The sequence below is a fragment of the Pseudopipra pipra genome, chromosome 2 (assembly GCF_036250125.1).
Source record: "Pseudopipra pipra isolate bDixPip1 chromosome 2, bDixPip1.hap1, whole genome shotgun sequence".
In the NCBI taxonomy this organism is placed as follows: Eukaryota; Metazoa; Chordata; class Aves; order Passeriformes; family Pipridae; genus Pseudopipra; species Pseudopipra pipra.
In genome coordinates, this window is record NC_087550.1 from 104723212 (window position 1) to 104739667 (window position 16456).

A 16456-nucleotide genomic window follows, 5' to 3' on the forward strand; every position below is an offset into this window, starting at 1 on the left:
ATTTCAGAATATATGATTAGAGCATATCTTTTATGCCCAGGTAGCAGATAATAAGTAGAATTGGAGTTTTCTATTGTTAACATTGTTTATGTCTGTAGAACAGAATACAGATTATGTTACTCTATTTGTCTCATATGAACAGGTTAAAAGGCCTGCTGTTAGTGCAAATACGTGTATTTGGAAGGAAGGCAGATATTATTCTGCTGCTAATCATTTCCTTTTAACTGAGGTTGCTGAAAATTGAAGTACACTGTATAGAAAGAGATTAAAGGTAAGGAGGGGTTTCTTCAAAGCAAATCAACACAATTGATAGCACAGTTGTGCACACCCAGGACCACATATGAGTTTAGGATGGAAGAATTTTGAATACCCCTGTGCTTTGTGCAGGTAGCAGCTGTGTAAATGACACAGCTGATCTTCAGGTTCCAGCTTGATCTTCTGTTGCATAATCTCTTGTTTTATTGTGACGAAATTAAGAGGTAATTGTGAGGAAGTGTAAGACGGTGATAGTTGTTGTAAAAATAGATCAAAACAGTAAGAAAAGCAAATTAATGCTGTGTTATGTGGGAGGAAAAAATAAAGCAGGGAAATTCTATTGTTTGAGTAGATGTACTCTGGATTTGTAAATTTGTACTTGAAAAAACCTAATTACTGGCTTAAAACAACTCAGTGGCTTGAATGCAGTACATAGTTTATGGCTGATTATTTTAATAGCAGTAAAATGGAACAAAAAAGAAAAGATTTCTCACGATTTAATAATTACTCCTCTATTATGACAATTTCTTTTAGCTTCCTATCCCTGTTCTTCCTTTAGCTAAGTGATGCAACGTAAGTTTGCAGCTCAATTAAAGGCTTTTTTTGGATTTGGATTTTTTTTTTTTTTCAGTTTGCTTTGTCATTAGTGACCTTAAGGATTTTTTTTTAATAATTTCTTTGTGCACATGTTAATTTCTTTTCACTATATGAATCCAGTCTCAAGAAACATCTGTTTCAAGGGTAGCAGTACTGTTTAGCTGCAGGGCAGCTGGGGATCTCAAGTAGTTTATTTATACACTAAAAAGAGGGAGGTCAGAGGGACTGTCGAAATTACTGACTCACTGGAATCATTCTAAAATACTAAGTTGTGACAATGTAAATCTAATCTGAAATAAAATTATTTATGTATGTGTGTATGCATGCATGTCTACATATATTTATTATTTTAATTCCAGGACAAGCGTTTGGGGAATCTAAATATGAAACTATGCAATGCACACACACATGGCTCAAATTCCCATTGTATGGTGGGTTAATACTGCACCTTCTTTATGCCATGTGAAATATGGAGAACTTGGCTGTTCCTCTGCCCTAAGGAAGGGTGGGGTCACCTACATCCATAGTGCAACTTAATCTGTGAGAAACCAAGGTGCAATCCAGTCAGCCTAAATCCCACCTGAGCCTTCAGCTTGTATGACCAACTCTCTGTACCTCCTTAGACATTTATTGGCACTTGTGTTTTCTTAGCACTCATCTGTGGTCACCGAAATTACACACATCTTGATGCTTGAAACACCTACCTAGCATTTGAAAGACTTGAGTTTAGTCCCTCTGAGGGTAAATAATGCTGAAGGTTGAATGAAGACCTTCCAAATTGCCAGTACCTGTCTTTTCTGGTTATCTGTACTCCTGGTTGAAGACAGAGATGCCTTATAGACACCATGCTGGAGACAGGCAGTCACTGCAGGTACCGCAGTGCAGGAGAATGCTTTGAATTTCAGAGGTACCCCAAAACTGAGTGAAATGAAATCAACTCCATTTTTTAGGGCCACACCTTGATATAGGGAAATGAGACACTTTTTCCTCAAAAATTGTACCTAGTAATTGATCTTTATGTCTGTAAAATAGGATATAATCAAACCCATAAAGTTGGAGTCTTTGGAGTTTCAACAAATACGCTCATTTATTTGTTCTAGGATGTTACTAACAATGACTCAAAAGCAAAACAGTAAATTAGCTCTGAGCTGAAGGTTGATTCTGTCAGTACAAAGTGAATGGTGAGCGTTGTTATTAAATAGTGTCCAAGCTTCAGTACAGAATGGATTCTGAGTTCCTGGACAAATCAAATTTCAGTTCCCCATTGGACAATACAGATGCTTGTCTCCTTTACCGAGGTGCTCTGTAGTTGTGTTACTAACATTGTGAAATTTGTTGAATTATGGTGGTACTGAGCTATGGAAATAACTAAAAGGAGCAATCTAGTAAAATCAGTCAGAAGTTATGCTCTGAATCAGGTACGTTTTCTGAGAGGGAAATGTGTTTAGGGCACCTTAATGAGGCAGTAATTTCTGCACTCAACTCTCAGTTTGGATCCTAACTTAGTTTACTCTTGGGATGGTCTCTTAATTGTGATCTTTAGTTTATGTAGCCAAAAATGGATGTAAAAATCAGTTATTTCATAGTTTGATAGCAATAAACAAAAGTTTTAGTGAAACATCAGACATTTTTCAAGTAAAATATGAGATTTTCTTCAATGTACTTTACATATAAACTGTGTTGTGACTTTGGACAACGATACAGTGCGGTGCAATCAGTGACATTTTAAGGATACACAGAACTAACTTTAGCATTGAATTAAAATTGCATTTATTTAAATAATATAGCCAAGATACTCTTTAATTAGAATCTCAGCCTATGCAATCACAATATTATTAACCTCTCTATGAGAAAACCATTATGCAAGTGTGGATGCTATTATTGTGCTAGCTTAAGACCATGGATAAATCCCTGAAAAGGAGTCTACTGCTCTCCTGACACTGCTTCCCCTACCACATACAGATATAACTTTCATCTCTGTGATAGTCCATGTTGTAAACATCCTTTTGTGATTTCCTCACACAGTAATATTTTCTGGAAACAGGAGACCTATGTCTTTCCATTAATTTTTCACCTTTTCAGGCATCTGCAACTGGGGGAAGGGAAGAAGATGCTTGCTACTAACGTATTTGTTTCATGGTGCTGCCAGCTGACCATCCTCGTTTCTGGCCAATGTTCGTGGAAATCAATCTGTTAATTTAACAGCACGATGCTGTTAAATTTCTTGTCAGATTCTGATGTGCTTAAAAATGTGCTATGTTTCATAGTTATTTGAAGTGTAGTGTTGTGTTATTTTTTCTTATGCACTAATTTTTTTTATGAAATGCAAGATGGTGTTAGATATGGAAGTTCTTTAAGAAACACCCATTTCTTAAGGTGAATACACTTTCCCTCCTAGAAATTGTTCATGTTTTTTTAGCTGAAAAATGAGTAAAAGCTTGAAGCTTGAAAAGGTTGATCAGTCAAAGCACTCTGGATGCATGCAACCAATTACAGCCAACATTGAAAGAATTAGAATTTTTGCTGTCTCTCAAATCCACTAACTTTTTTAAATTAAACACCAGAGTGGATTTTGCGTATTTCTTTAGGTAGAAAATAGCACATAGCTTTGCAGGTTATATTTAGCGAGAATATTTTTTTTTTTCTTTTAAAGTGTAAAGGTGTTACTACTTTTCCCTTCTACAAATCTGCAAGTCAGGAAAAAATTACAGTAACAGGAGAAAAAATAAGTTTTCTTTTCATGGAAGCAGAAAGCTTTCATAAATTTTCATGAGAGTCTGATGACCTGTTGAACAGGAATACTCTTGTAAAACTATGGACTCTGTTCTGTTTACCATTTGACTGTTATTCCACCCTCTGCTTGATGTCATTTCAATGTGTATCAGATTTTCACACTGCTTTTAAGTGATGCAGCTGTTCCATAGTATCTTTGGGGATGCAAGTCCAAGATTTTTCAGGCTGTAGGTTATTTTGTAGCATCCTAAAAATACTTGGTTTAGGTCCATCCAATTGTATTTGAGCTGTTTGCCTGTTAATATTTTACAGAGCTCCTCTCTGGATGATAACATACAGCAGCACTCAAGAATGAGCACAGGAGTTTGGGAATACTGCCATGAGTGTGGCTGTGTGAAAAAAAGATTCAATGAATGGTCATGCTTCATTCAGAAAAAGGGAAGATTACTACCAGTTTTCTAAGCTTGTCATAAAGGGGGGAATAGATTCGTCTGGGGAAAAAAGTAATTACCTAAGAACAACTTTTAATTATTTAAAATGTTACAGTTCTTGGCAATTCAGAATAGGAATTCAAAATAAAAGTTTAAATTTAAGGTGTTGTAATATTATCATCCAGATGTGCTTGCCTAAGCCAAAGAAACATTGGGGTCTTGTAAAATATATCTTAACTTGCTCAGAGGCCTCTTCTTTTCCTGGGTGGTGGATGGGAGACCTCTGATAGCACCCTCTGCTAAAGCTTTCTGTGATTTTGGGTAATGGGTGCTTGGCAGGGAAGATGAGTAGGATGTGTCAGATCTGGGTGCAGCTGCACAGGGCTCCTGTATGCCCGTCTTGTCCTGCTGAGGCAACCTGGGTGGCCCTGAGTATCTCTGGAGCACTGTGGTGAGGCTTCCCACCATGGCCACAATCTCTGGGCATGTAGTGGTAGATGAATGAGAAATTTGGAGGTGGCCTGATGCTGTAGGCACCCTGTCTACAGGCTTGTTTCTCTTCTCACAGGGTATTACCCTCCCCTTTGGGATGGTGGTGTCCCTGCCCATGCCACCCCCGGCAGCCCTGTTTATCTGGCCTTGGGCTGTCGGTCCTTGGATGACACAGATGTGGGCTACCCCTTCAATCCCTCCTTTCTGTGGCAGTAAACTACTCCAGCAAAGGTGCTGTAGCCTCCTTGGCAAAACCAGCTCAGCACAACCCCTCAGGGCACCCGTGGGCCGCCCTCTGTGCCCTTGTCCCTCCCCGTGCTTGGCCGAGAGCTGCACTGGCAATGAGTGGTGATCCAGGCACTGGGCAGCAAAACCCAATGCTGGGCTTAGGCTGCCACCAAAGGCACCTCTTCTGACTGCTACTTCTAAATGGCACTGGTTTAACAATGCAAATTGATTTTAAAGCAAACAACAGTAACTTCCTTGGTCTTTAAAAATAGGCACTTGGTCAGCATAGTGCACTCTTTTCGAAATTAATTGTTCAGGTTATTTTAAATAAAGTTGTCTCTTAATACAGTCCTTTTACATATTTATTGAATTGGCAAACCAGTAATGAAACTTTCTCATTACTGTCCCTTTTTGCAGTATGTAAAATCAAATTGCACTTAAAAGGAAGTGTAGATTACATATCACTAAAATGAATTTCTGAAAAACAGTTTTCAGTTCCACATATAGTCACTACCTTTTCCTCTTTTCAACCTAGACCCCCTCAAATAAAATTACTTCTGTTTTTTCTGTGTCAATATGAATTTCAATAGGAATTGAACTATGTTGGAACTGAAAAGCATGCCTCCTATGTGGATATTGATTTTCTTCAATTTATTGTTGACTGCTTCTAATGTGACTTTTTCCTCTTAGGCCAATTTAGTAATTTCTATTGAAATGATAAGCCTTCAAGACCTGTCTGAGTAGGCAGAAAACTGTCAGGGAACTAAGTAAAAGCTGAAGATGAACTTAATTTGAAATTTATAGTAAACTCAGAATTTCCCTGTGCAAAGTTAAGTTAAATTGTTTTTATTCATGAGCTGCTAAATTAAATACATCAGATTTAGTGCTTTGAAGTGATTTTTTTTTTCTTTAATCCCCGTAACTCTCATAGACCAGATAATCTCCCATTTATTGCAAGGTAAGGCATATTTCAAATACAAGATACAGTTTATCTCTGCAAAGTATGAAAGTACATTTAAAATAATTTTTAAAATGCTAGCATAACAAAAAAAAGCCCAGTTGTATTTATATTCCTCTGGCTGTTTCAGTGAGAAACATGCAGCATCCTACCAATTTAAATTGGAAGTATTTTACATCCTGACTCCCTAATTGAGGCCAAATCAGAGGCCTCAAGGCTCTTTGTGCTGCTTTATTCAGCAGAGGGATTCTTCTCCAGAAATCTGTCTTCAGTTGTTACATTAGGGAATTACAGTGTGCAGTAGCTTATGTACAGAGATACATTACATAAACTGTATTCCTTTTCGGTATCAAGTGAAACCTTGCATATGTCCTCAGTGACATTATGTAACTACGGCGAATGTATTGCTTCTAAGCAGTGGCGGAACTCTAAAAGTAAGAAAACAGTGTTGTAAATAGCAAGGTATTTTTTCAATTAAATCATGATGTTCAGTCACAAAGCTTGGACTCAGAGACATTTCATTTAAATACTGTAGAAACACAGTGGAGACCTCACCAGGATGTAGGAATTGAGCTGGAGTTGATTGCACTAATGTTTCATTTTATTCAAAGTGTGATAGCCATATGCTTAGTACATTGGACTGAAAATAAGAATTTTAGCATGCTTGGAAGTCTTCTGTAGATACTGAAAAATATTCTCTGATGATGCATGTTGTCAATACCCATTTTCTTTGCATACTATAATATTACTGTAGAAGTACATTCTGAATATAATGAACTTTGCTCTGGTGAAAACAGGACAGGTAGGTGCACAGGAGCTGAGGAAAGAGTGATGAGGTTTGAGCAATATCTGTGATTCCAGGTGGTTGGTAAGCATTAGAGTTGGCTTAAGTGTCATGTTCATATGGCAGTACCAGTTCTTAAAATAAGTGATATTAAACAAACACAGTGAGGTTCTGTGTAGTAGGGAATAAGTAGCAACAACCTACTTGTAATTATCTTGCTTAAGCATAGGTAACAAATATATATTTGTGTCATTGCACTATAGCAATGATAAGGACCATCTGCACTCTCTTTGTTCACATTGCCTGTTTCATTTTTTCAAATGTATTGACATGACACAAAATAACCTTTTTAAGGTTAAGTTACCTTATCACTTCAGAGGTCTAGATTTTTTTTCTTTTCTCAGTTGGGTAATTTTGTTATTAATGTTGTTCTTGTACAAATTGTGAAAGTGGAAAAATATTTATAAATGTGATCCTTTATGCATCAGTAAAATTTAGTTGTTTGTTTAGGGGGGAGAGAGAGAAAAAAAGGTAGAAAAGGTGTCAAGTTTACAGAAATAATCACCTTATGACTCTACAGGCCAAGATTTTCAAGGGATGTATGATTCCATGTATTGCCAGTCTAAGTGCAAACTTGAAAAAGCAGGGGTTTAACACCTTAAAGCATTTCACAATAGATACCTGGTAATCAGGCATTATTCAGACTTAACACTATTGTCATTGTCAGTTGTAATGTTTTAATATTAGAAGTACTTTTTTCAAAAATGCAAAGTAGATTATTCAGAAAGTTCTATCCTGCATTTATAAACAAAGAGTTGTTACTTTCCATGTTAGTCAAGTTTTTAATTTTAGAATATTTCAAAATGCTGTAATTAAATTAGGAAAATTTTACTTTGGGCTGGACTACATCAAGTAGTGACTGGACTACATTTCTGTCATTGATTTACTGTATTTGTTTCTGAATCATGGAAGAAGTACTATTTTTAAAAAGGCCTTTTGTTTCTGACTTTATTTTTATAGCAGTGTGAAGAGTAGAAGATTTTCTTCAACTGTTTTGTGCTTGCATAAGCTGCTAGGAGTAGTAGTGTATGACTACATGTGGTTAGTGGACTTTAAATAGTAACCATGAAGTGCCAAATGCTCAGTTTTGAAATGAACTGTCAATGCAGAAGCCAGGGCTTTTTAACTTTCTAGTTTCTAAAGTCTGTGTACCAGAGATAAGTTTGAAAACACCTTGAGATTTAATTGTGCATTTACAGTGAAGTAACAGTAGTTTATTAATTCTAAAACCTGAAATGATGCATATACATGGTAATGCATTATAATAATTATTTTAGTTTACATGATTTTTATGCAGTAATTAAATTTTGACATTTCTAGAGTTAATTTCCTTTAATATATATATACACTCCTATAATGTTATTTTAGTAATCTTATTTAAAAAGGGAACATTACATATTGAATACTGTACCTCAATTTTATTGTAATGATTTTACTGGTTACCAGGTGGGGTGGCAGTTGAAAAATTTGGTGAATGCACTACGAGAGGATCCGAGTGGTGTTATCTTAACTTTGAAAAAGCGACCTCAGAGCATGCTTACCTCAGCACCAGCTTTACTGAAAAATATGAGATGGAAGCCCCTTGCTCTGCAGGTAATGAAGCTTAATCATAAGTCATACACCATCATTTTAACTATAGATTATCTCAATGATGCTTTATTGTGCTTCATCCTCAGCAGCATATGGATTTACTCTTGTATACTTTGAAGAATTGTTTCTGAAATTATTTCTCTGAAGTTTGTTCTCATAGGCTTAATTGAAATTAAACCTGTTAGAACTTTTCAAAGTTAAGAAGTAATCATCCCAGTGTTCTACAGTGCAGAAAAGTAGCCTCAGATAATTTTTCTAGCCAAGGGAGAACAAGCATGCTTTACAAATGGATAAATTTTAGTTTGGTTTCCTGTGAAGATCTCAGTACAATATAACCTCAAAAAAAGAGGGGAAAAAACTGTTTGAATTCTCAGTTTGATCACTCATGAAGTTACAGGAAAATTTATAAGGTGATTGTATTCCATAAAGCACTTGACCATCAATTTTTCTCATGTAAATAAAGTTGTATTTGTGTCAAAGTTGCCTTGCACATAAGGAGGTGTTAGCATAGGATATTGGCTGGGCACCTAATATTAGTAAGCCTGCAATATACTGAAAACAATGAAATGGTTTCATTAAAGCTTTCATGTTTACCTCTAGGATAAAATGTCACTGTGATGGATTACTCTAGGAAATAAAAGTTATGTTCAGACTGATGAAGTCATGTAACCAACAGATGGAACCAACAAATAATCTGTTTTTCAATTCAATTCAGATAGAATAATGTTTAGCAATTTATTTTCTTTGGGACTTTTTATTATCACAGTAAAAACTCTAATTAAAAATTAAGTACATTTCAAAGATAAAAGACTTCTGCAAAGTTTGGACAAAAGGAAAATGAGATATGAAAATGCCACTGCCATTAGCTGTGGTCTTTGCTGTTTAAAATATTAAGAGATACCTAGAAAGAACTAATGCTGTGAAGAACTTTTTTCAGATATGTGTATATATATATATATATATGCATATATATATATTTTATAATGGTTAAATGCATCATAGTCTTTAAAACTGAGTAAGTTTTTAAATAACTGAGATGTCTTGATCTTTCAGATGTAAAGAACTGACTAGACATATGACAAAAACTTTCAACCAGAAATATCTTATTAGCGTCTGAACATAAAATTGCAAATCTGTGTGCATGTTGTGAGTGCATGAATGTCCATACTTGAAGGCTGCACTTTTATCATAGCTGTAGTAAGAATATAAATACAAATGTAAAATGCACATCATTGCCTTAAATGGGGTCCAATACTTTCAGTCTAAATCCTGTTTGGGTGAGTTTGGTATTTCTTTGTGTGAATTGGGCCATTCTCCTAAATACTCCTTTTTGCTTGACTTTATCATTTGCCACTAGAATAATTGTGCTGAAGTCCCCACAAGAGAAGTTTCTGACAGGTACTAGGGTGTTACTCAATGGATTTAGCTTTTGATATCTACTATATGCATATCTACATATCATTCAAGTTTCTCATTTTTTCTCCCTTTGACCAGCAGACTTACACAAACAGTTACTGGTTCATTCATCTTGGCCTATTTTAAACTGATCTACCTTAGATACAGTGAATTTGACCCAGCACATGCCTCTTTTCTATGCATTTAATGGTAAAGGGAGTCTGGACAACCAACTTGAATGTAGTTTATCTGTATTGGATAACACTGACCCTAGATAGTGTTCTTCTATAATCTTACAGACTTGGGGAGTAGGGGGGCAATGGGAGTATTGGGTTTGGTGTGGAGTTTTTTTTTTTTTGCTGATAGCATAAAGAATATTAATATTTTCAAGGCTAATATGAATACAAATAGAGATACTGTTAAACGTTACAGATATAATTCTGGTAACATGATATTATTCTGATTTTGTCAAACGTGACACCAGGAAAAGGCCAGAGCCTCATTCAGCACTTATGTGTGCAGTGGGCATATGTGTGTCTGTTACAATTTATGATTTTAGCGTGAGAAACAATAGTTTTCTTAAGTAGGCAGAGTGTGGACAAAGCTCCAGGGTGAAGTGCAGACAAACTTCAGAAGCTGCATAATGTGGAAATTTGTGTTGATTTATGGAGATCAGAGTTGAACAGATGTTAAAGTCAGCTGATGTTAAAGTTTAAATGTAGCCTAAGTGTGAAATTGGTACCATGCGTTATATCAATAACAAGCAGCAAAAGCATTGGGTACAGTATAATTTTGTAGCTGTAAAATTATGAACAAGTTATGTTTATTTAGCAAATTTTCTGGAAAAAAAAGTCTTCGGAAAAACTGTAAGTATGGCAATTGCAATTTGACCCTCTGACTGGTGTGAAATTTCTTATATTCCTGATTCATGTAAAGGGGCTATCCTTTGTTAGGACATGGGGAGGTAATGTGAGAGAAGAGGGGGAAAGTGACAACAAATAGCAAAAAAACATAAGGGAAAGCAGTACTTACATCACCTTTGCAAGCAGCGGAGGTTATGACAAATCATTTTCCCATATCAAGATGTCTTACAATAACTGAGATCATTACAACTGTGCTGTCATCCCAGAGTTAAGTTAATTGAACCATATGTACAGTTCAGCAGACACAAGCTATAAGGAAATTATGATTCAGTAATAATTCTGTTAAAGTGCAAAATATGACCAAAATATTCAAAAGATTGTAGAAGGAGATATGGGGATGAAATTCTGATAAAGTGGGAAATAAGAGCAGCAAAATGACTGCTGTGGTTTTTTTGGTTCTGCAAATAGATTGAACACAGAAAAATGTGGTGTCACATCCTAATCATATTGCAATGAATAAGGTGGGAAGGTGGAAGTTTGCCCTAATGTAAGGAGGCTGACACAGAAGCAGAGACTTGAGGTTTTGTATGCATCCCACCAATGAATATATTTAACAGCTGATGTCGTGGATGTAGAAGGTAAATATTTCAGTGAATTAAATTAGGAAACTCATTTACATTGAAATGTACATTGTAATGTTTTAATTGAGAACCTTCAAAACTTAATTTTAGCTTAAAGTAAATAATGTTGAGGCATTACTGGTAAATTGCATTCTGCTTGTTTAGTCAGTAATTGTGTATGAGAACATGAAATTTGCCATTTGCAGCTACATGACAAACTAGACTTAATGGAGAGATACTAAATATGCCTGTAAGCTGGGAAAGTGCTAGATGAGTCTTCCAGTTCAGGCACTATGCAGGTACTACCAGTGGATCAAGCGGTTTTATGTGTGACAGGGCACCCTGGTAGTTAAATTATAAACTCCGATAGTGAAATTTTTTAAGAGCTTTCTGTCCACTGTTAGTGATCTAGATTAGCCACAAGCCAAACGAACATTTGTGGTCTCCATGTCTGGAAAACACTTTCAGACCATTCAGATATTAAGTGCTTTTTAATTGGCATAAATACTTAGAATATTCAGTTGTTTACTTTTAACAGCTCTGCCTTCACATCACAGTGTTGCCATGAATTAGGAGTTAAGTGCAGGCTACATTATTATTGATTAATTCTTTGTGTTGTTTTTTTTTTCTTTTTGGCAGAAATGTGGTATATTCATTCTTTTCATAAATATCCTTAGAATAAATATGAAAGATTAGGGAAAAGAAAGAAGAATTATGCATCTTGTGTAGCAGTCCTGAAACTGATATTGAATGGCTTGATGTACAGTCAAATAATACAATTAGCCTATGGCTATACCATGCATCATTACATAATAAGTTTGTATTTATAAGCGCATTAATTCCAGCTCTAGGGTCAATCACTACAGAAATAAAAAACTTTTTTTTTCTTTTCCCCCCTCTTGTGTCCTGATTAAAGAAAATGCTGTTTGGTTGGGTTTTTTTTCTCTTTTCAGTCAGTTGATTGTCTGTTTTAATATCCATCAGTATCCAACCTCTAACTGATAATCAAGGTTCTCTCATGATACATTTGGAATCATATCCAAATTTGTGAAGTCAAGGGATTTTTCAGCCTGCGTTTGTTGCTATTGCTTTTATAATATTTGAATAAGGCAGCTGTGGCCTTGGGGAATTTAGTGGTTGCCTTTTGCAATTGAAAGTATTCATTAATATGGTATTGTACCATGAATTTTAAGATGTTATGCCTGCAAGACAAACCTTACTAAATTTGCCTTTCAGTTACTTTTCTTAATACTCTGAGCAGTTGTGTGTGAACCCAGAATGATATTTCAGTTTGAAATGTTTGTATTTCTGACTGGGCTGAATGTGGTGAACAAACCAATTAACTTTAACCTTTAATTTTTTTTATTTTTCTTACTTTACATAGAGGTGACTTTATCTTTGAACTCTCCAAATTTTTGTCTGGTTCAAAACCTAACTTAAATAAATGTTCTCTACTCTAGATTGTCTGTTTTATTTCTCCTTTCCACTTTGTGTTATTCTGGGGAGGTTTCAAAGGGAGGCTCCCCGAAGTGCTGTTTGAACAAGGGTGGAAAGCTCAACAGAGAAGATTCTTGGAGCATATGGAATTTTATGTGAGTCGCTATCATCACTCTGGCAAGAGCCTAACTGCAAAGTCCTCTGCCTTCTGGAAAATGCTTTGTTAATTAGTCAAAAAGAAAGTGGACTTTACTACAGTGTGGAAGACTCTTCATCCATTTTCTTTATAATACAGCAAAGGAGTGCTAGAACAACATGTGCCATGCTGTGGTTAATTTGGACTACACCCACCAAAAAGGCTCTTCCTCATCTCAGTGAAATTGGGGCAGGTCAAGCTGCCAGCCACATCTTGTGTATTGACTGGGAAAAAAAACCTTCTGACCCCTCCTTCACCAAGCCTATTTAAATGTCACCTTTTGTATATCCAAATAGTTCACTGTACTGTTTTGTATTTGATTAAATTGTACCGTTACAAAATCACCAGCAACTCAGTATCTGTAGTTTTTTTAGCAGGTTTTTTTGGATTAGATATGCATCATATTTCCACTATGGTATATCCAGCTTTTCAGCCTCCTAAGAAGCAACAGCACCAATAACAACACTCCTTTGTTTGAAAGTATCGAAAGTATTTGTTTGAAATATTTAGCGTATTTCCTTACTTGATTATATTGCCTCCTTCATTCATCTAGAGACAATGCTATCATCATCATTTATAATTAGAATTAATGATCCTACACTTTTTAATCATTAAATTTGAATAAAATATTAACTTGTTTGCTTTTAAGTTACTTGTTTGTCTTTCAGCTACATGGGAACTGGGCATTCTTTGCAGCACTGTTAAAATGGATTCTGACTGAATTAGTTACAGTATTGCATTACTTCACATCGTGGTTGTTCTTATAAAAAGTTTATTTTGTTGGAAACATTTTGTTCAATGAATTGTCATAACCTTGATCCAATATGAAAAATATATTGGCAGTAAAATCTATTTACTGATGCAAATACTGTATAAAGATAATAGAATTTAAAATTCTATATTGGTTTTGCTTGTATTTGGAAAAGTTGTATGCCTTTTTTCTGGAGCAATGTTTCTCAAACTATATATTGCTGGTTCCAAGGGAGTTAATGAAAGGTTCAAAGAGTTTTAAAAACATTAAAAGAATTTTAGATAGTGTATATTAAATATTAATTACATTCATTGTTTAGAGAGAAAAACCAAAAATATTATGCTGACTCACTGGGGACACCCTCTCAGTTCCTTCAGGATTGGGGATGGGAAAAGCAGCAATAGGTCCCAGTAGCAAGAGGGAGGTGGGGAGTGCATGGCAGAGCTAACCAGGGACAGAATAGCTGGGAGAGGACAGGGGACTTGGATGTCTGTGTGCTATCAGTCAGTACTTACAGGGACCTCCTATTTCCCTGCATTAGAGAAACTGATGTGCTGTAAGTAAAGATGGTTGGTTACCTCTTCCCTGGCCAACTGACTGTTTGGGAAAGGCTCCATGAAGACTAATGATCTGGAAGGAGGATGGTGCATTCAAAACGTTTAAGAAATAGTACTCCAAAATGTATTGAAATATGGATTTTGTGTCTGTCATTGTGGGTTAACATTGATGCAGGGTCATTTGTGGAACATTTTTTAGGTTACTCCAAATTTTAATATGTAAATTCTAAACTTTTCCTGCCAGGCTATTCCCATGGGTCAAGTATTTAACTCTTTGGACTTGAAAACTTTTTAGTTTTATTGCTGTATCAGCAATCCCCCTTGCCCTGACCAGCCTGCCAAAAGGAACTGCAGCAGGAAAATCTCTCCTCCTTGGAAGTTAATTAACTCAGGGATATCACTGATCTCCAATGCATCCAATTGAGAAATACTTGAATGGAGTTCCATGTGGTTTTCCTGTTCAATGTGCTGCATATGGTTCACTGAGTGGCTGCCATTGAACTGGAGAGCTACAGGAGCTGATTTACTTGCAGATGACCAGATTGACTTGACTTGAACGGTTGAGGTCTCTAAATTTAAGTGCAAAATGTCAGGTAGATGCACCATACACGCGGGCCATGGTCTGAAGGCTTTCTTTTCAATCAAGGGGGTCTGAAGACTTTTAATTCCTTATAAAAATGAAAGCTGAACTCCTACAGCACAAGGTGGTAGGTACAACAGTGCTCTCAGTGTGTTGAGCTGCTACCAGGAGAGACCATTTAAATGCTTTTACCATGTAGAAATTCTTACTGAGCTATTGCTTTACTGGTGAAGTCTTGATAACTACTTTTTTATTATAAAAGTGGTGAGCAATTTTTAAATTTGGATTTCCCTTTTTCTTCTAATTAAACAGCTTTTCTGTTTCTGCGGAAATAAGCAGAGAGTTGAGTTTGGCAATACAAAAGAAATTTGGAAAAGATACGAGAATGTTTTGAGACAATCCTACAGGATTGTGCTTCCACTTGTACTAGATTGTATTACAATTTCTATACCCTTGGGAGCTCCAGGTGCCCTGGGAAGATGTACCCACCTTGCCATCCTGTGAGGTACCACATCCATTCAGACTTTCACCAATTACACTGTATTTTCACCTCTGAAAGTGTCTGACATGGGAACAGTTACCTTCAGTAAACTAGATAGCTTGTGGTTTTCTGTGTTAGACTGAATACCATTTCCTCCTATTGCATTCACTGTTTTAACTACTTTCCTGTGCCAAAAAAATAAACTAAAATAGGCATTTTTCAAAGATTTACAAACCCGAACTGATTTCCAGCATCAACCAGCAAATTGTCTGGAGGACAAACTGAGCTGTATGTTGGGGCTGTGTATTACACCAAAAAGAATCCTCAGACTTTAGCAAAATTTATTTTTTTATTTTTTTTCAGAAATTAACTCAGTATCAGTAGTATTTAAATAATTGCAGCCAGGTATTCCAGGCTGTAACATAAGGGAAATTCTTTAGCTGTGTCCTCTAGCCCTCTGGCAGCTTGTCAGGACTGCCACAGGCGCATCAACCCCTTGTACATCCAGATCACTCTTATGCTTGAGCATGACTTTCCTTACATGACATAAACTCCTATTGAGTGCCACCAGTCTAGTTTCTGGGGCTCCCTTTCCTCTTATCTACCTATTCACGCAGGTAAAGTAAAGGGTTGTCTTCCTCCCGTAATTAGAGAACAGCAAACCCCTACCCAGGCTGTCTTCCTCCAAGTGCTCCTGCTGGTATAAGCCATGAGCAAACAGCTTGGGCTTAACAAGTGTAAACAGTATCTAAGTCGCAAAATTCTGTTGGTTTACAATGAAAATTAATTTGGCAAGCTACTCAGCAAGGTGTACTTGCCATAGAAGTGCAAGGTATCAAAAAGAAAATAACCAGTGTTGTATTAGTGAGTGGTTCAAAAACATCTATGGCTACGTTGTCACAAATGAAAATTAAAAGATAAGGTTTTTGTTTCTCTGAAAGTTGGGGGGGGGGGGTTCAGGGTGTTTTTTATGGGTTGGGTTTGGGGTTTTTTTACCCTGTTTTACCACCAGCTTTATTCTTACTTTTGCAGACTTTTGTCTTGTTTTTAGTGGTTGTAAAGTCTTTTACCTGTCTGATTTTGTGTGTGTGTCTTTCTTTCTCTCTTCCTGTAAATACCGGTAGTCTTTCCTTGGCCTGGCTATAGAATACTCACATTAACTCTAATGAGCAAGGAAAGAATTAAGCAGTATCATTGTTTATAGGATGCAGTTTTTGACCATTCAAAAAGAGAAAACTTTTGTCAGTTTGTAGCTGTTGCTTTAAAGGTGGACTTGCAAAGTTTTAATAAGTCAATTTTAAGCATACGTTTTATTATATTTGAGATAAATAACATTAACACAACTCTGTTCCTAAAACAAGGCAATAACTGGCTAAAGCATGGGGTTTCCTAAGTGATATTCATTTTTCCTATGTACAGATTTTTAAAAAGTAACACAATGGTGGGGA

General features: G+C 36.1%; 1 protein-coding gene and 1 long non-coding RNA gene across 9 annotated transcripts in view; both read left to right on the top strand.

The window, feature by feature from the left end:
- Window positions 1–16456, top strand: part of CNKSR2 (connector enhancer of kinase suppressor of Ras 2) — a 208311-nt gene that overhangs the window by 104652 nt on the left and 87203 nt on the right. For 6 of the 8 annotated variants that reach the window (XM_064646764.1, XM_064646765.1, XM_064646770.1 and 3 more), the window contains one exon: window positions 7985–8131. The exons of the other annotated variants lie outside the window; for them this stretch is intronic. In XM_064646764.1, coding sequence (XP_064502834.1) covers window positions 7985–8131 — 147 coding nt within the window. The remainder of the gene's footprint in view (window positions 1–7984; window positions 8132–16456) is intronic. 8 annotated transcript variants of the gene reach the window in all.
- Window positions 8138–12986, top strand: LOC135410243 (uncharacterized). Its single transcript, XR_010428585.1, has 2 exons — window positions 8138–11024; window positions 12467–12986. It is a non-coding gene; the product is annotated as an uncharacterized LOC135410243 (long non-coding RNA).